Consider the following 21,069-nt stretch of genomic DNA (forward strand, 5'->3'; position numbering starts at 1 on the left):
TGCCTGGAGAGGGCTGCAAGGCTGGCAGGCTGCAGAGATGTGAACCTGCTGGCTCAGACCTGTGCAGTTTCTCTCCAGGCAGGAGCTTTCCTGCAGCTCAGCAGGTCAGGACCCAAGTGGGTCAATGGAGATGCTCAGATCACCCCAGGGCACTGCAGAGCAAAATTGGTCCTGCTTTGTGTGCTGGTCTGGGAGTGCCCTTGCCTGGGGATGCGTGGCAAGTGTCTGCACTCAGGAGGTGCCATGGGCACCCTGCTGAAGCTGAGCTGAGGTTGTCAGTTGTCACCCAGCTCTGTCACCAGGTCCCCTTGCTCTGCAGGATGACCTCCCCTGCGTTGGACAGAGGAGCCTGATCACTTGCCAGTGCTCAGGGTCTGTGAGACATGGCCAGTCCTTGTGCTTCCCATCCTCCAGATGCACATCAGGAGATGTCTGGTCTGTGGACAAGGAAAGGTGGCTCAGCTTAACACCTTCCCAGTCCTTGGCACTGCTTCAGTAGCTCTCTGCCCCCCAGGATCACTAATGCTCCCAGTGACAGCCAGCCCCAGCAGAGCTGCCCTCTGAGCTAGGCACATCTCACATTGCACTCTGAGTTTGGGGAGGTTTCTGTGCTTCCTCCCCATGGCAGTCCTCTCCTGCCCATGTCCTCACAGCACAAGTCATGAGCCTGCCTCCAGGACTTCATTCTGTGACATGAAACTTGGCACTCAGGGGATGGGAAACAGGCTAGATATGGATTTTTGTTTGGAGAAAAGTCCCAGCTGAGTGTCCACTTGGGATGAGTTTAGCCCGTGGTTTAGGGTGGAGAATTTCTGTGTTTTGGGGTGGAGGGTGCCCATGGTGTGGACCAGGGCATTTCAGCTCCCAGGCTGCTGTCCTAGAACTGACTTCAAAGCTGAAGGAGAGCCTGGGAGAAGAAAGGGACATCTCCCTTCCTTCCTTTACACTTCTTGGCTGTAGCCCGGCACTGCTGCAACCCCTTGCATGAGGATCTTTTCCTTTTTCTCACAGCTTGCTTCTGGAAATTACCTGCTACCACTGCCCCAGCACCTTCCATTGGGGCCATCCATGCATGACCCTGCCCCTGGCTGGTGTGCACAGAGCTCTGGAATGTCTACAGTCCCTGCTGGGGAAAAGGGGAAAGGCTCTGCAGCAGAGGAGGGGTGTTATGGGGCGGGGGAGAGGACCATAAGGATCCAGGGTGCAGGACTGTTTCTCCCATAGCAGTGGATCTGTGGCAAGGCAGAGTGACCACTGTGGCCTGGCAGGGACCTGCTGCTGCCAGTAGCAGATGAATAAATCCCTCTCACTGGAGCAGCGTCCTGTGGTCGCTCCATCCCCACTCTGTGCAGGGTCCTGCACCCTCCCACCATGGCGTGTGTGGTGTGGGCAGACAGCAGTGCCTGTGCCCTGGAAGGGGATGTCTCTCCTGACACATGCATCCCAGTGATCCAGGGCAGCAGAGACTGGGGCTACAGCTTCATTTCTGCTAAATCTCAGAGGGGTTTCCACTGTAGGGATGTTCCCTCCACCCCGCAGCACCCTCCATGCCAGCAGCCTTAGCCCCTGGCTGACAGCACACCAGCGAGGCATATTAAAATATAGTTTATTGCTGTTCTTAGTTTAAAAAAACCCAACAAACCAAAACCAAAACCCACTAATAACAAACCCAGTCCCCAAACCCAGCGCTGTCCGAGGCAGGCTTGCGAGGACACACGTTTAGTGCAAAGAGGAAAGCGGCAGTGAGGGCTGAGGGGGCTCTGCTTGCCCTGTTCCCACAGAGCCCACTGCACTCACTGTACAGTATCGATTCGTCCTGGGGTTGTTTGGGGAGGGCTGGCCAAATTCACGAGCTCTGGTGGGAGTCCTGGGGGAGCTGGAGGTGTCAGAGGGGGAGCATGGGATGTCGTGGCTGTGCAGAGCAGCTTTGACGCCTCATGTCAGCGACATGGGACAGGAAAGAACAGTGCTGAGCCAAGGGGCACCATACCTGCCCACACCTCTCCAAGGACACAGCACTTTGCCAAGCAGCCACTGCCTGCTCTCCTGGGCTCTCCAGTGTGGAAACCAAACACGTGCCCTATCCTGTGGCTGCTCCCAGTTTCAGGTGCCTGAAGAGTTAGTGGGGACCAGGGGTTGTAGAGTTAGAGCATGGCTGCATCCCCTGCAAGGTCCTGCAAGGCATGGAGAGGCTGGCTCCTTAGCTCTCAGGAGCCATGCGGGACCTTGCAGCCAGCAGAGCAGGGCCCTGGGTGCTGGTACCCACAGGAGGGATGCCCTGATCCTCAGCCCTCCATCCTCAGCCCTCTGTGGGTCTCCTCACCATGGCAGGCTCTGGCATCACACCAGGCATCACCCCCAGCACCCACCTTCCCCCGTGTCCTCAGGGGAGTCAGCACATCACAGACCTCAGCAGTGAGCACAGTCTGCCACTGCAATGAGCTGCTGGGGCACAGCCTTTTGGTGTCTTCAGAGGGAGCTGGATGCCTTGGAAGAAGAGAGGGCTGCTTAAACGCCAGCCCCAGGTGCTATACAGGGTGGCACCAGGTGAATTCAAACAGCTCCAGCTCAGGGAAGGCACTGGGATCCCAGGACGGGGTGGCTGGGACCACATAGGGCTGGCAGAGTAGCCCCGGCTGCACAAGGGGATGGGGAGGCTGGGCTGGCCCAGCCATCTGGGGGGCTCATCTCTTCCATGAAAGCACTGCTGAGGGGGGCTGGTGCTTAGCTTTTCCCAGGACAAGTAGTCACAGGTCGTGAGACTTTTTCAGGGATTAGGGATGCAGCTGCATCCAGACGGGACCAGTGTACAGGCGTGGTCAGCACTGACAGCACCCAGAGGCTGCAGCCAGCAGTGCAGGAGGAGGAGGCAGCAGCAGGGGCTGTGAAGCGAGGCACTATTTCTGAAAGGCAGGGGGTAGCAATGCTGTAAACCCCCTCCAGTCCCTCCATCGGCTGGTTTTGGTTGTGTCAGGACGGTGGAGTCGGAGGGCTTGGCCGGGGCAGTGCTGCCAGCCCACCCCTCGCTGGGGTTAGGTCATCTTCCTGGCGACGCTGGCGTAGGTGTGCTCGATCTCCTCATCTGCAGGACAGGTGTGACTGAACTCATCACAGGCGTAGGCGTTGTTGAGGTAGCGCCAGACACCCGTCATGTCCTCTGGGATCTCGAAGCCACGGTACTTTTTGGCTGCAATCTACAGGGGAAAGGAGGAGGAAGGGGAGGCTGAGACTTCCCAGACCTGGGGGAGATTCACTCTCTGGATTTGGCAGCGGGGACTCCCTGTCAACCCCTCTGGGAGCAGGTAGCCCCACCTTGGCCCTGCGGGCTGGTGCCATTACCTTGATGATGTGCAATTTGGGCAGGAGGTTGCAATCAGCCAGCGTCAGGTGGTCTCCGTCCAGGAATTTCCTCTTGGAGACGGTGATGTCCTCCACACTGTCCTGGTCAACCTCCTCTGGGAGAGGAGTGTTCATATAGACATCCAGGCGATGAAACTCCCGCAGCAGGGCCTTCTCAAAATCTGGGAGGGCAGGAAACCAAGAGCAGTGAGCAGGTGCCCTGGGCTCCCAGCTGAGCCCCAGGCTGTGCTGGGCTGGCTGAGCCTCCCCTGGGCTTTGCAGAGAGGGAAAAAGCCCTCAGACCACACAAGCGAGGCACAGCATTGACCCTGGCTGGTCTCTGCTTCCAGGGGACCTGAGCAGCATCTCTCCATGCTCTGCTGTTATCCCTGTGGAGCACACAACTGACTTCATCCTTCCCACCTCCCCCCTCCGCTTCACAAGGAGGCTTTGGTAGGGCAGGCAGCAGCGACTTTAACCTGATGTCAGGATTTGCCTGCAGACAAAAGCATCTCTCCCTCTCGAAGATTACAGCTCAGCAACCCCCACCCCCAATCCTTACTGATATTTGCTTCCTTGCGTGGGTTCTTGATGTATGCTGAGAACTTGGCAAAGATGTCACTGCCCACGTCGAAGGACTCCTTGTACTTGGGGCTCAGGTGTGGATACCTGGAAAGAGACACTCATGTCAGTGCAGGCAGGGATGGAGCAGGGAGGCAGCAACATCAGTTCCTGGGCCGCTGTGCCCAGGGCTGGTACTGGAGGATGCAGGGGATGTTCAGCTGTCTGTGGGAGAACTGTGATGCTGTGAATTACTGCAGCTGCCACCCTGTGAGTTGTGTCATCTATCCTGGGTGTTTGCCAGAGGACAATCTCAGGGCAGAAACTCCGTGGCTGAGGGATGCTGGTGGCTGTGAAGCCCCAGAGTAAAGCTGTGCCTGCAGGCAGTTCTGGCCCAGCCCAGAGGATGAACGTTGGCACAGAGGGGTCTCGGGAAGCCAGAAGCTCCCATGACAGTCTCAGGAACTGTCTCCTGCTTGCAGACATGTCCCAGGGCACGGTGGGCAGCTGTGACAAATGCATTTGAACTTCCTCTTGTGCAGCAGCGGGAGGGCGGCTGCAGCCATGCAGGGCACGGGGAAGGCTGGTTTGGGGGGCTGCAGGCAGCGCCCCAATGAGCTCGGGGGCACCACCCCCACAGCAGCCCTGCAGGCCACCTGCACTGCTGCAGTCGAGCAAGGCCATTTGCTTTCGCTCAGCTGAGTACACCGGGGATGAGTGAGCAAAGGGGGTCTCGTGTTCCCCCTCTGCCTCAACACCAGCTGCCACAGCCAGCAGCAAAACCACCAGTTCCGGGGTCCCTGCAGGGACCTCGCCGCACTCCTACTCTGTCCCCGGTGACGGGATGCGATGACTGGTGCACTTCCTCTTATTGTTTCCCATTCCTGCCGCCCCCACGCCCTCTCTGGGGGACCCAGCCCCTCAGCATCGCAGCCCCTGCCCTGCAGAGCAGGCTCAGGGGATGCGGGGGCCATTCCCCTGCCCGAGCTGCCCTCGGGCACCTCCTGGCACCCTGCCCCGCTTTCCCCATCTGCCAAGCGCTGCGCAACGCTGTGCCGGGGCCAAAACGGGGGAGGAGGGAGTTTGTAATTACGTGGGCGGGCACAGGGTCTGCTCCAGGAACTCCTCAATCTTGATGAAGTCTGTTTTCAGCTCCTTATTGAACAGCAAGAAGGGTGGGTTGGTGCCCGGCGCTAAATCTTTCAACTCTTCAGGTTTCCTGGAGCGGAGAAAACAAGCAGGCTCAGAGCCCGCATCCTGCCTGCCCCCGCCAGCCCCAGGGGGAGCGGGGGGCAGGACCAGGAGCGTCCCCAGTTTTGCACTCTGCTGGTTTGGGGAGCTGACAAGTTCCCCCCAGCCCCTCGGTCTGCCCTGTGGTGCCTCTGGCTCACCCTTGCATCCAGCAGGACAGGGGGTCCCTGGGCCGTGCACACGTTGGCAGGTAGCCCAAGTGCCTGAAGCCCGCAGGTGGTGGGCAGTGTGTGCACAGGGAGTGCCCCTGTGCAGGGGCACACGGGCTGTGGAGTGGGCAGGGGGAAGAAGTGCTGATGGGGGAGCTGAGCAGGGGTGTCTCCCCCCACTGCTGGCACGGGGCTGCGGGGATGTCTCACCTGGTCATGTCCACTGTGGTGACGTTGAACTTGACCCCTTTGAGCCACAGCACCATGAAGAGGCGCTGGCAGAAGGGGCAGTTTCCGATGTTTTCTCCATCCAGACCAGCCTGCCGGGAAAGCAAAGAAATGAGGATTTAACCCTTCCACAGACAGGATGCCAGGAGTTGGAGAGCCACTGGAGGTAGGCATACAGAGGGCTTGGACCCAGCACCGGGGCTTGGCTGTAGCCCGGAGGCCACTGGAAAGGACATAGAGCATCCTCAGGATGCCCGGGGTCTGGTCCTTCCCAGAAATGTGAGATAAATCTGGGAGGAAGTGGAGAAGGAGGCAGGGGAAGGAGGCGGAGGGTGATTGCTAGTGGATGAGAGGAAGGGAGGGCCCGCTTGGCTGGGAGGCCAGGCTGAAGAGGGTGGGAGAAGGGAAATGAGCTCATGTTTGCCAGGAAAAGAGCAGTTTGTTTTCATGTTCTGTTCATGTCTGCCTCCAGTCTCGTGTGCATTTAATGAACCCAGGCATGACTCCCCCGGACTGGCAGTGGCCAAGAACCACCCAGCATCCTGCCCCAGGCTGGGGGCAGCGGGGCTGTGCTCAGGGGACTTTGTGCTGGCATCACACACAGCATCAGTAGGAAACAGAGACGACTTTCAGCTGCTAAAGGAACCTCTTTCAGCCCCTCTGCATGGGCACAGCTGCTGCATCTCAGCGCTCAGGGGGCTGCTCTGTGACCAGGACAGGGTCAAACAGCAGTAGGAATGCGGGAATGGGGGGGCTTGGACACCCTGCCTGAGTCCCACTACGGCTCCCTCACCAAGGTCTCACCCAGGTGATTCCTGTTCACCAATCCCAAGGGAAGGCAGCAGCAGGCAGAGTGAAGCCCATTTCCTTGCTGTGTAGCAGCTGGACAATCCTTTGCAAAAAGGACTGAAATGCCTTCCGAGGAGTTTGGTAAGAGGAATGTGGAAGGTTCCCCCTGTGCAAACAGACTGGCTGAGGTGCTGCTCTGAGACGGAAGTTGTGCTGTGGCGAGAGGTAAAATGGCTCACAGGAAACTCAGCCTCTTCAAGAGAATGAACGAGTTCCTGAGCTGCACGTGAGCCATGGTGCTCTGGAGAGGGTGGCTGCCCTGCCCCAGCAGGGAGGAGCAGCACAGATCACACCAACCTGTCACAGGGGGATGCTGCTCCCGTGGAGCCGTGGGACATGAGCACCAGTGGGACAGCTCTGGACTAAGCCTTGATATCTGCTGGTGAGCTGAAGTCCAGAGGCTAAGCAGAAGGGTGAATAGATTTAAGAGGATCTGATGGAGTCAAATAGCAGCAAAAATATCCATGGTGGGCAGCTGGAGGTGGCTCCGGAGCTCGCACGTCTCTGAGGCTCCAAAGACAGGATGGCTGAGGAGGCAAGACCTGTGCCTGGCTCTCCTGGGCTGGAGGTAGGTGCTACAAGTCACCTGTCTGTATCCACAGCTGCCCAGAAACCTGTGGACTCTGGAGTGCTTGGCTTCTCTAGGGGAGACACACCATCCTCAAATTCAACCTAAAGGGGACAGTAAACAGATCAAAACCCTGACACTCCAGGTGGTGAGCTGGAGCAGGGCAGTCTGCTTTTCCACCATGCCAACACCTTTTAGTCCTTTCAGAGGAAAGAAAATTGCTTTTAACAAGCATTTTTTGTGCTCAGCTGTCATGGAATGATACTCCTGAGGAAAGAAACGGGAAGAGAAAGACGTGTTGGTTCATTTGGGATACACCCAACAGTGAAGCTGAATCCACACACAAGGCTGGTTGCTGGCTATTAATAACAAGTGCTCCCAGGGGCTTACAGCTCAGGAGCATCCTGTGTCACTAATAGCAAATAGGGCTTCTTTGGAAAGGGGTAAAACTGGGTCTCAGACTTCCTGTGAAGGCGCTGGAGGGAAGAGTCATAGAACAGTCTCGAGGGCTACCTGTGGGCAAGAGCACAAGGCATCTCTGCTCCCCATCCCCTCTCCATCACTGCTGCCACCTGTGACCCCAAACTGCTGCCATTCTTTGGAGCATCTCCAGCACTAACAGCTCAGCAGGTGCTTTTGTGTCTGCCTAGCATGAGGACCAACGCTTTCCTTCCTTCTCTCCCTGCTGGCTATGCTCCCCTCAACTTCCCTGGCCTGGCACCAGGCTGGGAATGAGAAGGATTAGTTTGTCCTGTTGTAACCCCTGGGAGCTGTTGTGCTGAGCCATGGCAGCACATAGCTCTGGTGGAGTCCCACTGGAGCAGTGGTGGGGTGGGGAGGACGGGGAGAGGAGGAGGTGCCCCTCGAAGGGGCTGCTCTGGGCTCAGACTGTGCTCGCCTGCTTCAGGCTTCTCAGTGCTCCTCTAGGAGCTCCAGCCTCTGGGCTGGTTTTCCCCCTCATCTTTTAAAAATGGAGAGGTGGGGGATTTTTAGAGTGAAAAGGAAACCAGGATGGCCTCTGCAGGGAGAAAGGATTAAGCCAGGCCCATCCCAGGATGCTCCGAGCCAAAACCTTTATCTGGAGGAAGCGGAGGGGAGTTCCAACAGTGCCTGGGCACTGCTGGGAGAGCATTGGGCTCTGGAAGGGCCCTGCTGTCACCAGCTGGCCATGGGGAGAGGCCCCAGGAGCCAGGGGCACTCAAGGGAGACTTGCAGCCACATGCCCTCACTCCCTGGTAAATGCAGAGCAGCATGGCAGGGGAGTCATCAGTCTGCACTTCCTTCCCCAAAGAGCCTCACCCGCTCTCCCTGCTGCAGCAAGGACTGGGGTGGGGGCACAGAGCCTGCAGCCCCCCCAGGCTGACTTTCCTCACTCTTTTGCCCTCAGATGATGGATAAACCCAGCCTGGACTAGTGCAGCATCTCTAGAGGCGTGCAGGCTTTCAGTCACAACTCTATGAGGCCTCACGAGGCTGCTCACGGGGCATTCAAACCCCGAAGTTACTTGGCAGTTCCTGTGGTTTCCCCTTGGTGAAACAGCCTGAAATGCAGTGGGAGGACAGAACAGCTTTGCCTGCTTGGGGCACTGCTAAATCCTGCTAAATAAATGGGACTTGCCACAGCTCCTAGAGGCACCCCGAGAGCCAGGAGGCAGCTGAATGCCTGGTGGGGCTGCAGGACAGAGCGTCCTCCCAGGCAGGGAGACCCCCCAGCTGGAGGGACAACGCTCTTGCCAGGGGCACAGCAGGGTGAGGAATAGCCAACCCCTTGGGGACACCCACCCAACCCAAGGGCAAAGTTGGATCTGCTCCATGCCCTGCCTGTCCTCACCAAGGTAACTCCAGCGTTCACCAGAGTGAAACGGGTTGCCATGCTGTGCCATGACACGCCATGCCGTGCCATGTTGTGCCATGCAGTGCCAGTGGGCGCTTGCAGGAGCTACCCCTGTGATTTACAGCTGTCCCTGGTCACCGGGAGCCGTGTCCTCTTGGAAGGTGCCTGTCAGCAGCCAGAACCACTGTGTCTTCAGTAAAAGATGGGTCCTGAGTGCTGGGAGGGAGTGGCACAGCATCAACTTCGCTGTGAGCAGACAAGCCAGGAGGGTTTTTTCGTGCTAAATGAAGACACAGAGGAAGTCCTGACGACACTGCTGGTTTTCTGTTTCGCTTCCCTCTGAAAACCCCCTTGAACATGCTGCTGCCATTGCAGTCACCTCTTGTATCATCTTCCTTTACAGCCATCCCAGGCTGAGCAGGGAATTCAAGATGCAGATTACTTTCACCAAGAATACGCTTGTCTGGGTTCGGCTCAGCCAAGCTCGATGTCCAGCAAGCAGTGCTGTGGCAATTTTGGCGAAGGGATGGGGGACATCCCTCTTGGGAAGGCTCAGATAATCCTTTCTAACACATTTCCAACTACAGCCTAAGGAAGGTGCCTGAGCCAGGGAAGCCAGTGCCTCCAGCCCAGTGCCACAGTCCTTTTGTGCACCTCCAGGAAAGGAGGAGCAAAGCCCATGGGGCTGAGTGGCTACAGAGAAACCATCCTTAAAACCTCGATGTGGTGGCACAGGGGGGCATTGCCCCCCCAGTCACTGTCACTTGACAGCGTGTCCCAGGGCCCCACTGGCATTGCTGCGGGCACACGCAGTTACCAGCTGCCAGCTTTGGCTCCTCTGTTTTTGCACCTCACGTGTCCACTGCAGATATTTTGAACTTGAGTGTTAAAATGTTCCAAGGAAAGCGTTCAGAAAATTGCTTAACAGGGAAAAACCCAGAAACCATTTCCAGCAAATACCCCTCTGTGATGCTGCCCCGTCCTGCCCACGCCTGGGCTCCCGCGCCGGCTCCCCAAGCCATCCGTGCTCGTTTCGCAACCCCACTCGCAGGAGAGGCTGAAGTGGCAGCTCCCAGCCCTCCCGCTCGCTGTTCCCAAGCTGGGGCTTGTCTTATCTGGGTTTCGAGAGGCACGTGTGTGCCCACTCCTTCATCACACCAGCTGCCAGCAGTGCCACTCCCCTGGGGTGCACGACCACCGTGAGACCAGGGCGTCTCTCAGGCTGCTGGTGTGACACCCCATGGTCCCTGCACCACCGCATGCCTGCTCCCTCCCTCTAGGCACCCACTTAGCCAGTCCTCATGGCAAGTAACACCAAGCTTGGTACCCATCTCCAGCCTCATGGAATGTGAAGACACTCATGAATTCCCACCACCTGCACCCAGCTGGAACCTGGTGAGGGTGAGCCAAAGAGTCACTGTCCCCCCGCCCCGGAGACCCACCTTCACAAACAGCTCAATCTCGGGCTCCTTGGTGGTGTTGTGACTGTCCATCCCGGCAGTGTGGGGACGGCCAGCTGGCTACCCACTGCTGTGGTGAGTTGGTCTGTCCTCTGCAGAGCTCTGACGGGTGAGGCTTTCAAAGGGCTGACGGCTTGGGCCCCTCGGCTGCTCTCGCCCCGTGGAGGGCTGGGGCTCGCCCTTTCCTTCCTTCTGAAGAAGGGAGGAGCAACAGGGTGTGCGCCGGGACCCGCCAGCAAGCGGGGGAAGCTGCCGGGGCCTCTCAGACGTGACTCAGCATGGGTCTATCTGGTCATGTTCACGAGTCCCCTTCCAGTCTATCACACCCACCCAGGCACTGCTCCAGTGCCTCTGAGCAGTGGGCTGGTGTCCCCGGCACCGCTGCCGTCACTTCCCAGCTGGAACAGGGGATTACAGAGGAAGCGTCTCGCCTGCCGCTCCTCCTGCCACTCCAGTCTCATAGTGGCCCTGCACCACTCTCCCACCCTCATGCTGGTGTCTGGTACCCCAGGGCTTCTTTATCTCCTTGGGGTGAACCCAGCTGACCTTCCCACTGCCTCCTGTGGCTGTATTACTATGGGTATCTGCCTCCTCTCCCAGCCTACCACCCTCGGGGGCCCCTGGCTGGGCTCCTCTGAGCACCCATCGCTGCAAGGAGCAGGGCTGCACAGGGAAAGTGCTCAGGGAAGCTGAGTGGAGCAGCTTGGCCACCTGCCACCAGGTTTTTGAAGCCAGGGCACGGCCCTTGGGCAGGAAGGATTGCAAAACAGCCAAAGTGGGAGAGCAAAGAGGCTGGAGCAGTGTCTGGGAGCAGTGGGGAATCCCAGAGTGCCCCTGGCAGCCGCCCAGCTGGGTGGTGTGTGGCAGGATGGTGGGACGGGATGTCTCCGGGACTGACCCCCGGCAGGGCCCCATTCCTGGAATTTGGGCTGTTTCACAGGAAGGATGAACGGCTTGCTTTCCTCCCCAGGATGGGAGGGAAATGTTTGCTGTCAGATCGCCCTGGCTGCCGTCCCAGTAGAGACAGCTTCTCAGCACCCACGGGCTTAACTCTCGGGCAAGACCCATCTTGCACCTCTGGATCCCAAAGCTGGTACCATTGCACAAAATGGGGACCCCCGATGTTTGACTCTGCCCCCCCCCCAAACTCAGATAAGCTCCAACTTTCCTAAAAATAATCAATCCCTGATCAGACAGCAATCCCCACTGAAGCAATTAGGATGGAAAATGATTTTGCAGGCTCCTGGAGGAGGCTCCCCAGCAGAGATGCTTCTGCTGGTCCTGCTACTCAATCCAGAGTGATGTTTATGCTGGGGGCTGCAAGGGGAGGCAGGGGGGGCATGGGGGGCATTTTTCTTTCTACCCCATCAAAGATTTTGGAGAACTTGGAACTCTCCTCGAGGGGTGTGTGCCGGTCCCTGCTGCCACCCCGCCCTCTGCCGCTGCCCCTGCCCGGGCGATGCTGAGCCTGCGGGAGCCGCGGTGGCTCCTGGCGCTGCCGACTGCTGCTGTCTGCGCTGACCTCAGCCGGGGTCAGAGCCAGCAGCTCCAATCCGTGGCATTTCCCTCCAGCTGAAGCAGCAGGCAGGGACTTAACTCCTGCAGGCGGGGGGCACGGGATAGCACAGTGCCCTCCCCAGAAGGTGCTGGCATGTCCAGTACCTGGCCCCACAGAGACTGTGGGGCAGAAGGGTGGCAGCAAAGATCGGTACCCTGCCCACAGGGTTGGGTGCAGGCAGAGTGTTTGTCTTTCTGCAGGAACAGCCGCCTGGGAGGCAGTTCAGGGAGCCTTTCCCTTCCTCCTCACAGGGTGAATGGCCGGACATTTGCCGAGATCGAGATTACGGCACATATGTATCCGGATTTCTGCCTCACCGTGCCTGGGAGAAAGCTGGGGGCACTTTGGAAACCTCTCCAAGCCCTGTCCATCTGCCCAGGGGGAACAGAGGCAGGAGGGAGGGGGCTGCCGGTTTTCTCCGCCAGCAGTGATGCCAAGGCATGGCACTGGCTTACCCGTCGCAGAGTGCCTTTGAAAACATGTCCCCTCCCTAGGGGAGGTGTCCCTGTGCTGAGAGTGAACCAGCCGTCCCGAGCAGCCCCTGGCCCCGGGCAGCAGACAAAGAGCGGGTGCACATGCGCCCGCCCGGCCCGGGGCAGAGAAATGAGCCATTGTCCCCGCGCAGTGCCAGCCCCGCCAGCCACCACCACGGACCCGGCCGGCACAGGCTGCCTGGTGGGACACAGCGGCTGTGCCATGGCCAGGCTGGTGGGGCCAGCAGCAATCCTGGTCCTCCTCTGCCTGGCCGTGGGTCTGGAGGCCAGCCCGGAGCTCTCCGGTGAGTCGGGGCGCAGGCAGGGAGGCGGGGGATGCTGGGGCCGCGCCGGTGTGATGGGAGGGCGAAGCGACAGCAGGTGGGTGGGGTGGGGGCAAGTGAGCTATAAACCGTGGCAAGCCAGAGGGAGTTTGCCCAAAACACTGGGATTTCTTTATCCCCACGCAGGCCTGTGATCTGAAAAACATCGCACACGTCCCACAGCCGCGGTGTCTGTGAGGCAGTGGCTGCCCTGCTCTGTTGTGCTCCCTCGGACAGTTTAGAGGCAGAAAGGCAAAGAAAAAAATATCAAGCCAGTCCCTGAGCTTTGCTGAGCCCCGCCCCCCCCAACCACGACGCTCATGCCCTCGGTGCTGGGCAGTGTGTGGAGCACCCAGGGCTGCCTGTCGTGCTTTCCCTGCTCTGAGAAGTGGAGGGAAGAGATGGGCTGAAGCTGTACCTGGTCCCTGGAAAGAGCCGATGGCTGCAGCCCCAGCCAAAACCACCCGTGAGTGGGGGTGCTGCAGGGTGCCCTGGCACAAGACACAGCAAGGGCCAGAGCCTCTTCCCCAGGGCCTTGCTGCTGAGCCTTATAGATGTAGCCAAGACAGAAATTTGGGATCTCTTGTGCCCCAGCCCTTTGAACTGTCAGGACTGGTGCAGGCAAGCTGGGCACCAGGCATTCCCCAGGGATCATCTGGGAACAGCCACGCACACCTTCTCTGTGCTTTATCGAGCCTGGGTGGGTGCCAGCCTGATGCTGCAGGGCAGGCTGCAGTGAGGAGGGCAACCACAGCACCGGGGACTGTGTCAGCCACACTAGTGGGCCACCAGAATCACTCGCAAAGTCTGCATGCAGCCTCCTTGCCGTGGTTCCACCCCAAAAAAATCATCTTCACAGCTGCTCACTGCCCCAAAACAGTGTGGTGGAGAAACCTCTGTCCTTGTGGCACTGTTTGAGCCTTGGTTTTAAAATACAAACCCCCAGTCCTGCCAGCCAGGTACTGACAGCAGGGCAGGGTGGGGTTTGGGGAAACCCATTTCTTCTCCTATTTCTTCCCTGAGTTCTCCACCATCCCCAGGATTCGGATGAGCCCTCTGTGCCTGGAGCTGCCCAGCAGCAGGGGGTTTGTGCAGCTCCACCTCCAGCACTGCTGGGGGAGGTGGGTTTGGATTCAGTGCCAGGCAGAAGGCCCGGATGGGTCTGGAATCTTCAGGGGAGCCTGGCTCCTGCCAAGTGTGGGGCTGTAGCAGGGGATACAGATGAAGGGGAGGGGGGCTGGCAGCCTGGGCAGGGCCCCATGCCCCTCACAGCCCCCAGCATCCAGTGAAATGGGACAACCATATCACTGGACAGAGCTTGTCCTGTCTGCTCTTCATGGGCACTGCACCCTAAGGGGCAGAAATCCAGCTCTGTGCCATCCAGGGAGCATCTTTGCATTGCACTGGAGCTTCAACCTGGCTAAAACACCTTGTTTACTGCCACCCACCCTCCTCTGCTTCTCCTTTCCTTTCTCCTCCAGCATGCAGAGGAGCAATCAAGGGTTTGCTTGTGGGATGCTGGGCCCCCCGCTCATTCATCCCAGCTTGTGAGGAGAAATGTCAAGGGAGAGAGTAACTCTGGGCCAGAGGCAGCTCCCAGCTGCACCCACTGACTCTCCAGGGAGTGATTCTGGCCGCAGATGCCAGAGGGTTAGTGGCAGCAGGGAAGGTGAAAGGGGCCCTTTGTGCCTCTGAGCCTGGCACTGGTTTGTGGAGGGAGAGAGGGGGGAGCTCGTGCTCCCACCTTCTTGTGTTGGTTTGGGGGAGTTTGACACACTGGGGGCTGGGGGACAGGGTTCATGTCCTGCCCCAGGCCCCAGCTCTAAAGGGGGGGCTGGAGTGCAAGTCCCTCCGAAGACCCCACAGCTGGGGATTGGGGTCTGTGACCCATTCAGCAGCCCCGGGTTGCCCTGTCCCCACCTACCAGCCTCAAAATGATGCTTCCCCTTTGCTTTTGTTTTATTCAAAGACACTAATTGCTCCACTCAGGGCCCTGCACATAGCTTTTTTTGTCAGTTTTTCCTGCTTCCTCAGCCTTCTCCAGCAATCAGTGCCTGCTCAGAGCACCTGGCAACTTGCAGAGCTGTTACTAAAACAGCTTCCTCGCCCACCCAGCACAGCTGATGCCAAGTAGAGCTGATCTCTGCATGTTAAACCCTTGGAGAGGATGGGCAGAACAGTCCCAGCTCACTGTTCCCTGCAGGGAAAACAAGAGGGTTAGTGGTGTGTGACATAAACTAGGCAGGATTGAAAGAGAGAAGCATTCCATGATGGGAATTCAAGGAGGGAAGAGCCAGTGCCCATTGGAAGGGCTGTGGGCCAGGAATGGCTCACACAGATGCACTGGGCTTCTCCAGCAGAGACCTGGGGCCAGGCTCACACTCATCCATACCAACCCAGCCATCTGTGGGAATCCACAGCAGCTGCTGGACCCTTTTCTCATCCAGCTCATGGCTTGACTTGTGACAGACCTGTGACCTGTGACTTGTGACAGAGCACATCCTCCTCACCCTGACTCTGAGATCATTGCTGGGGGACCATCCCTGGCTTATCCTTGGTGTTCCCCTGCCAGGGCTCCATAAAAAGCCCTATTTTCTCTGAACACTTGACAGCTCCTCATGGGATTCTCCCGTATATATTTTCTCTGACCTGTTGTCCTGCCTTCGGCTGTCGCTTCCCATTGCTAACCAGTTCAGCTATTCCAGGCTGCTTTCCAGCCCCTTGGCAGCAGTGCTGGATGCAAGATTTGCTGCAAGCCCATCTTCTCTGCTGCTGCCCTGCTCTGGTCCTGTTCACCCCCAGCTCAAGACATCCTCACTGCCACCAGCACTCGGGAGCCCAAGTGCCACCACTGCCGCAGTCCTGGTGTCTCCTCTGGCCAGGGCCAACCCCCCTTTCCCCTTCCAGGGTACCTGCGCAAGGTGCTGAGGAACCACACTGCTCACACCTGCGATGGAGAGCAGCTCCTCATCGTCTGCCCTCGCAAAACCACCATCAGCATCCTCGGTGCCTTCTACGGGCGCCGTGTGCCCAGCACCAACCTCTGCCCCAGCCCTGGCAACGCCTCCCAGGAGAGCACAGAGTGCACGTCGGGAACCGCCCACCTGGTAAGGGAGGGGTCCCAGGGGCCGGGCTGTGCAGCCCTCTGTCCCCGCACCGCTGAGCTGCCTGCTCGGGCTGGGGGTGCAGACAACACAGCCTCCCTCTGCCCCCCATCAGCATTGGCATCCACCTGCGGGGCCCTTTTCCCAGATTTCGAAGATAAGGGTGAAAGAGATGTTCTGCCATGGGGCCTGGCAGGAGGCACTGCTGCGTCCTGAGGGTGCAGCAGGCTCAGGGAAAGCCCTGGCAGCTGAGGCTGGGTCCTGGGAGAGGAGGAGTGCTGCAGCCACGGTGTCGGGCTCGTGAAGCAAGACAGGACACCACGAGGTGCTGTGCTCAGCTCTGTGGGTGCATCCCCTGGGGTTAGCACAGAGCTCGGCTCTTCCCCAGCCACAAGCAGCGCCTGTCTGTGCTGGCAGCTCCCAGGGAGTGGATTAATGAAGTGGATCAAAGGGGGCCTGCTCGATGGAGAGAGTAGGAAAGCAGAGGTTGGCAGAAGGAAAGGGAAGGGATCTCCCCAAAGCTGATGCCTGGGTCCCTCGGTTTCATGTGCTGCTTTTCTCCCCCTGTTCCAGCTCCTTGCTAGGGCTGGCACAAACCTGCAGCAAACCCAGAGGCTGCAGCTGCCTGCAGGGAAAGGGAATGAGCTGGAGAAGAGGAAAAAGAGCTGAGGGGCCAATTCCCTGCTCTGGGAGCTCACAAGGCTTTGCTGCCTGATCCTGCTCCAGCCATAGATCCCCTCCTGGCATCCTGCATGTCCCGGGAGCTCTGCAAGTGCAGAGTCAGACCATGCTGGCATGGCACCAGGCTGGCCCCATGAAGCACCCTGCAAACACAGGTCAGGGTCCCCCTCCCTGCAGGATGGAAGGTACAGCCTGGCACAGGCATTAGGAGACCAAAGGGCAGGTCTGAGAGCAGGTCTGTGTAGCTCTGGTTCACACTGGGGTGGAGCTGCTCCAGCCAGGGGACCATGCTGGGACAAGGTTGGAATACCAACTGCTGCTGAAGGAGCAGGAATGTCTGGAGGGCAGAGAGCAGGGCTGCTGCCGAGCCTCAGCTCTGTTTAGGCAACACCTGCAAATAGACATCGTGTTTCCTTTGTGAATCTGTCTTCTGGCAGCCAGCAAAGACCAAGGGGAGGCTCAGTCCTCTGCTGGGCTGAGGGGACAGGGACAGAGGAGGGGAAGGAGAAATGAGAAGGGTCTCCGTTCTGGGCGCTGGGATCCTCGGGCGAGGAGGCAGCGAGGGTCGGGTTGAGGGTCGGAACCAACCGCTCCCTGCCGCCGGCAGCCTCTGCTCCGCTGCGGGGCCGCTGCTGCGGGAAGGGGGTGGATGCAGGGGCAGGGAGCACCACAGCCACCCTAGGCCGAGCTGCCCAGGGATTCCTGCCACGCCCAAGGGCCCGGCGCGGCCACCCGCGGCTTGGCTGCGTGGGCAGGAGGGGACAGCGGCCACCCCGCGGGACCTCGGCGGGACCCGGGCGGTGCGTGAACCCTCGTCCCCACCTTGTGGCTGCACGGGGACATTGCAGGGGCCGCGGGGACGTGAGCGCACGGGGCAGTGTCGATGCACACGCCCGTACAGATGTTACAGATGTGCAGCGTGGTGTGGTGCTGGCGTGCCGGCACAGTAGTAGCAGGAGGAACTAGTTCGGGAACGGGCACTGGAACTGGGGTGTCTTGCATCGGAGGCAGGCAGGAGTAGCCGTGGGAGACCACTGTGAGGTGAGAGGCTGTTTCACTGAGCCTGGTGATGGCACCGAGGGAGAGCAGGTGAGCACAGCGTCAGGACTCCACACCCACCTCACGCCTGCTTCCCTCTGCTCCTCAGAAGCTGCTGGCTGAGTGCCAGGACAAGCAATGGTGCCAGTTCTCAGTGCACAGCCAAGTCTTTGGGCCAGACCCGTGCCCTGGGACGCACAAGTACCTCATCACTTCCTACAAGTGCCGGCCAGGTGAGGTGGAGCAGGGTCTGGGTAAGGCTGCATGGGCTCTTTCTGGCTGCTCAGAAAAGGGCAAGGAGGAGAGCAGGGCTGCTCTTGTACCTCACAGCCCTCCTCCAACCCTGCCCTTGGCCTAAGGGAGGGGCTGCAGCTGATTCAGGATGCATTGGGACACTGCGGTGTCACTCCCCAGGGAACCATCGGATCAAGACCGTGTGTGAGAATGACAAGCTTAGGCTGCAGTGCCGACCCAAATCCATCCTGGCCATTTATTCTGCAAATTATGGACGATTCCTGCGGGGCAAACCTGAATGTGATGCCCTGAATACTGGGGGACCCCATATAGGTATGCCAGAATGGTTCAAGAGAGAAATGGGGCCAGGAGCCATGCAGAGAGTATGGCACAAGTACACCACTGGGCTGTACCTGTGCCCCTGGCCCCCAGCTGGCCAGTGCCTGGTGGACAGGGGCAGGCAGCCCTGCCTGTGGGTCCATGCCTCGTGTCTCTGCAGAGTGCTTGGCTCCAGACGCCCTGCGCAGGGTGTTCAAGAAGTGCCACCGCAAGGGGAACTGCACCGTGGCTGCTGACGAGGCCACCTTTGGGGACCCGTGCCTCCCTGGCATGAAGAAGCAGCTGCGAGTCTCTTACACCTGTGGTGAGAGCTCCCCGCAGAGCTGGGGGCACAGGGGCACTGGCAGAGCACCTGCTGTGCCCACCTCGTGCCGGGCAGGCGGGAGCACAGGGCTCCTCAGGGAGGCAGGGGCTGCTGGGGAGGAGTGGGGTGGTGATGTTTGGTGTGTGCTCTCCTTGCAGTGCCCAAGCAGCTGCTGGAGGAGGTGGGCCCTGACACCTCAGACCCCTTCCTGCTCTCGGACTACATGCACGGTAACGTGGTGGGAGGGAGGTTACACCACAGGCAGTGTGGTACCATGTCCATGCTCGGGGGAACCAGCCCTTCCATGGCCTGTCTGTGTCCCTATACCAGCTCCATCCTAGCATCTCTGTCCCATGGCTGAAGCCACCCCTTGGTCGATGCCCATGGGTGAGGGGCTGGAGATGGGTCTGCTGGGAGCAGGGGAAAGGAGGGCCTGTGGAGTCATCCCCATGAAGGATGGAGCGTGGTGTGGAGAAGGACAGGCAGGGCAGGCAGCTGGGCCACAAGGAGCCAGGAGCACCTCGTGTCTCATCCTGCGCCCCCTTGTCGCTGCAGGTGGCTGGTACAAAGGGCCCAGGTTCTCCAGGCTCCGGGAAGACCGCATGATTTTTACTAGCTCTCTGGCAGCTTTTGCCCACCTCTGGGGTACGTGCCCTCCCCGGGTCTCACGCAGCACCCAGGGGAGCGGGACAGGCTGGGGGGTGACTGAGGTCCCAGATGGCCCCAACTCAGCCCAGGGCTCATCTCAGAGGCAGCCGGACCCCAGACCCCTCCAGGCACGCAAGGGAGTTGGGCACCAAGCCCCCGTGCTGGGTTTGGGGTGGACAGGTAGGGCAGGAGCTCAGGGGTTGAACAAGGCCTGAGGACCTTCAGCATGGGCAGTTGCAGTACAGCTGCGGTCCTGCCTGTGGATCTTCCCTTTCCAACGGGCCAGATTACCCATTTGGTCTCCTTCCCTCCTGCCCTGTCTGCAGGCACTGATAGGGAGCACCTCTCTGCAGGCAAAAACTTCCCTTGCCAGAGGAAATTGTTCATTTAATTCCCGAAGAGATGATTCCTTCCCCTGCTCTGCCTCTCCCCATACCAAGGGGGGGATTCTATGGGGAAAGGCACATTTTGGAACACTGGTGGGTGCTGATGAGGCTCTGAGTGCCACTCCCATGATGACTGGGGCAGGGTCTGTCCTACCCCTTCAGCCTGGATGCGGAGGGTATCCCTGCTCCTCTCCTCTTACTCCCATATGCCTGGCAGAGGGGATTTGCAGGCACTGGTAACCTGCAGGCTGCAGAGCAGTTTGTACCCTGGTGTGTCTCCTTGCTCTTCCCCTCAGGTGTCCCAGAGAAAGTCGGCCTCTACTTTCTTTGCGGGGTCTCAGGAGGCCTCATGCTGCTGCTGTGTATCATCAGCCCCAAAACGGCCTTCCTGCAGGAGGTGGGGGAGGCTCTCAAAGACCCAGAGCTGGGGAGCAGCTCGGAGCTGGGCAGGACCAAGCTGCGGGATGAGCAGGATGAAGATCTTCCTGATGACAGCTCCTCAGACTCCTCCTTCCGCCACCTCACCCGCACCTACCGGGCCACCGACAGCATCTTCAGCCCTGAGCTGACAGCAGCCATGGAGGGAGCGGTGGATCACCAGGGCTACGGCGGGGAGGAGATCTGGATGCCCAAGGAGTCCAGCCCGTATGCCATCCATAAGATCAAATCAGCCACCAAATAAGGACTGGAAGAAAATGGGTGGGGAGCAGCAGGGGGTGCAGGCTCAGCAGTGGGACCCGACATCAGAGCCGTAAGAGTTTGGGCTCCGTGAGATGACTGCACACCCCGAGCTGCAGCAGAGTCATGGCAGCTCCAGTGTATCCATCAGCCCACTACTCCACCAGCCTGGAAACCTCTAACCTGGGGGTGAGATGCGGCCCCTGGTTGTGATGAGGGGCTGTGGGATGGCTCCTGTGCCACAGACACGCCGCTAACCCTAAGCTAACCTCCCTGTTCTTGGCTCGCATCATGTGGCTCTAGTGTTTAACCCTGCTCAGCCGAGCCCACCCTCAGCCCTCTGAGGGTGTTTGCTCCCATTTCTCCTTGGGTGCTGGCTTCCACCCCTGGTGCTGCAAACACATCCTGTGCTCAAGGAGCGTAGATAGAGAGGTAGGAATGGCCAGAACATGGTGGGGATGCACGTGGAGCAGGTGGGCAAGCACAGGGGGCATCACCCAGCACAGCTCCACCAAGGTGCATGCCATGCAGCCCTGGTGCCCTGGAGGAGTTGCTCCCTGGGCTGGAGCAGCTCAGCACAGCACTGGCTCTCACCTCCCTGAGGGCATTCAGGAACTCTGTCACCCTGCCTTGCTCTGTGCTTTCCTTCGTGCTTTCCCCACTGTCAGGAAAGCCCCGGGCTTAACTTGCTGGGGCTTTTTCCAATAAATAAATGCAACAGTTTTTGGACTCAATGTCCCTCCCTGACCTCGGCCATTAGTAGTGAAAAAAGGAGAAAAAGGAGGAGGCAAAGTTCAGCCCTCCCTGTGCAGAGCAGCTCCTTGGCTTCTACCAGTGCTGGCACTGGGCCATGGGGAGCAACAAGTTGGGCCTGTTTTATCATGGGAAAGGATAAGGTTTCAGCCTGGGGAAGGGAAATGGGGGAGAAGCAGCCTGTGTGGATTCCATGAATGATGCTTCCTTGTCCTTGCTGCTTCTCTTGAGCCTGAGGCTCCCTGTCTGGTAAACAATTCTGGAGCTAAGGTCTCCAGATGCCACGCAGAGGGGCTTCTTGGCAGCCCTGCA

General features: G+C 59.2%; 2 protein-coding genes across 3 annotated transcripts; one reads left to right on the forward strand and one right to left on the reverse strand.

Annotated features, from left to right (window-relative positions):
• Nucleotides 1–1,589: 1,589 nt before the first annotated feature.
• On the reverse strand, nt 1,590–10,618 carry LOC116794056 (chloride intracellular channel protein 2-like). Its single transcript, XM_032702382.1, has 6 exons — nt 10,221–10,618; nt 5,511–5,620; nt 4,994–5,119; nt 3,902–4,008; nt 3,340–3,521; nt 1,590–3,194 (listed from the first exon to the last, which is right to left on the reverse strand). The coding sequence occupies exons 1-6, from the start codon at nt 10,269–10,271 to the stop codon at nt 3,033–3,035; spliced, it is 738 nt and encodes a 245-aa protein (XP_032558273.1). The 5' UTR covers nt 10,272–10,618; the 3' UTR covers nt 1,590–3,032.
• Nucleotides 10,619–12,084: 1,466 nt separating this feature from the next.
• LOC116794079 (protein eva-1 homolog C-like) lies at nt 12,085–20,717 on the forward strand. Of its 2 annotated transcripts, XM_032702414.1 has the most exons (8): nt 12,085–12,574; nt 15,500–15,699; nt 17,525–17,648; nt 17,830–17,982; nt 18,149–18,292; nt 18,451–18,522; nt 18,848–18,937; nt 19,623–20,717. In XM_032702414.1, the coding sequence occupies exons 1-8, from the start codon at nt 12,091–12,093 to the stop codon at nt 20,006–20,008; spliced, it is 1,653 nt and encodes a 550-aa protein (XP_032558305.1). In that variant the 5' UTR covers nt 12,085–12,090; the 3' UTR covers nt 20,009–20,717. The 2 variants fall into 2 exon arrangements, with proteins under 2 accessions (XP_032558305.1, XP_032558306.1); XM_032702415.1 differs by lacking the exon at nt 18,848–18,937 and having other exon boundaries at nt 12,090–12,574.
• The last annotated feature ends 352 nt before the right edge of the window (nt 20,718–21,069 follow it).

This window comes from Chiroxiphia lanceolata, chromosome 14, assembly GCF_009829145.1.
Source record: "Chiroxiphia lanceolata isolate bChiLan1 chromosome 14, bChiLan1.pri, whole genome shotgun sequence".
Classification (NCBI taxonomy): domain Eukaryota; kingdom Metazoa; phylum Chordata; class Aves; order Passeriformes; family Pipridae; genus Chiroxiphia; species Chiroxiphia lanceolata.

Bases quoted from the DNA above. Each gene is read 5' to 3' on its own strand.
- LOC116794056 (XM_032702382.1), bottom strand. From the start codon at position 10,271: ATGGACAGTCACAACACCACCAAGGAGCCCGAGATTGAGCTGTTTGTG. The intron at 5,621-10,220 runs GTGGGTCTCCGG...CTTTCCCGGCAG, and splicing joins AGATTGAGCTGTTTGTGAAG to GCTGGTCTGGATGGAGAAAA. The intron at 5,120-5,510 runs GTGAGACATCCC...TCTCCGCTCCAG, and splicing joins ACCACAGTGGACATGACCAG to GAAACCTGAAGAGTTGAAAG.
- LOC116794079 (XM_032702414.1), top strand. From the start codon at position 12,091: ATGTATCCGGATTTCTGCCTCACCGTGCCTGGGAGAAAGCTGGGGGCA. The intron at 12,575-15,499 runs GTGAGTCGGGGC...TTCCCCTTCCAG, and splicing joins GGCCAGCCCGGAGCTCTCCG to GGTACCTGCGCAAGGTGCTG. The intron at 17,983-18,148 runs GTATGCCAGAAT...GTGTCTCTGCAG, and splicing joins TACTGGGGGACCCCATATAG to AGTGCTTGGCTCCAGACGCC.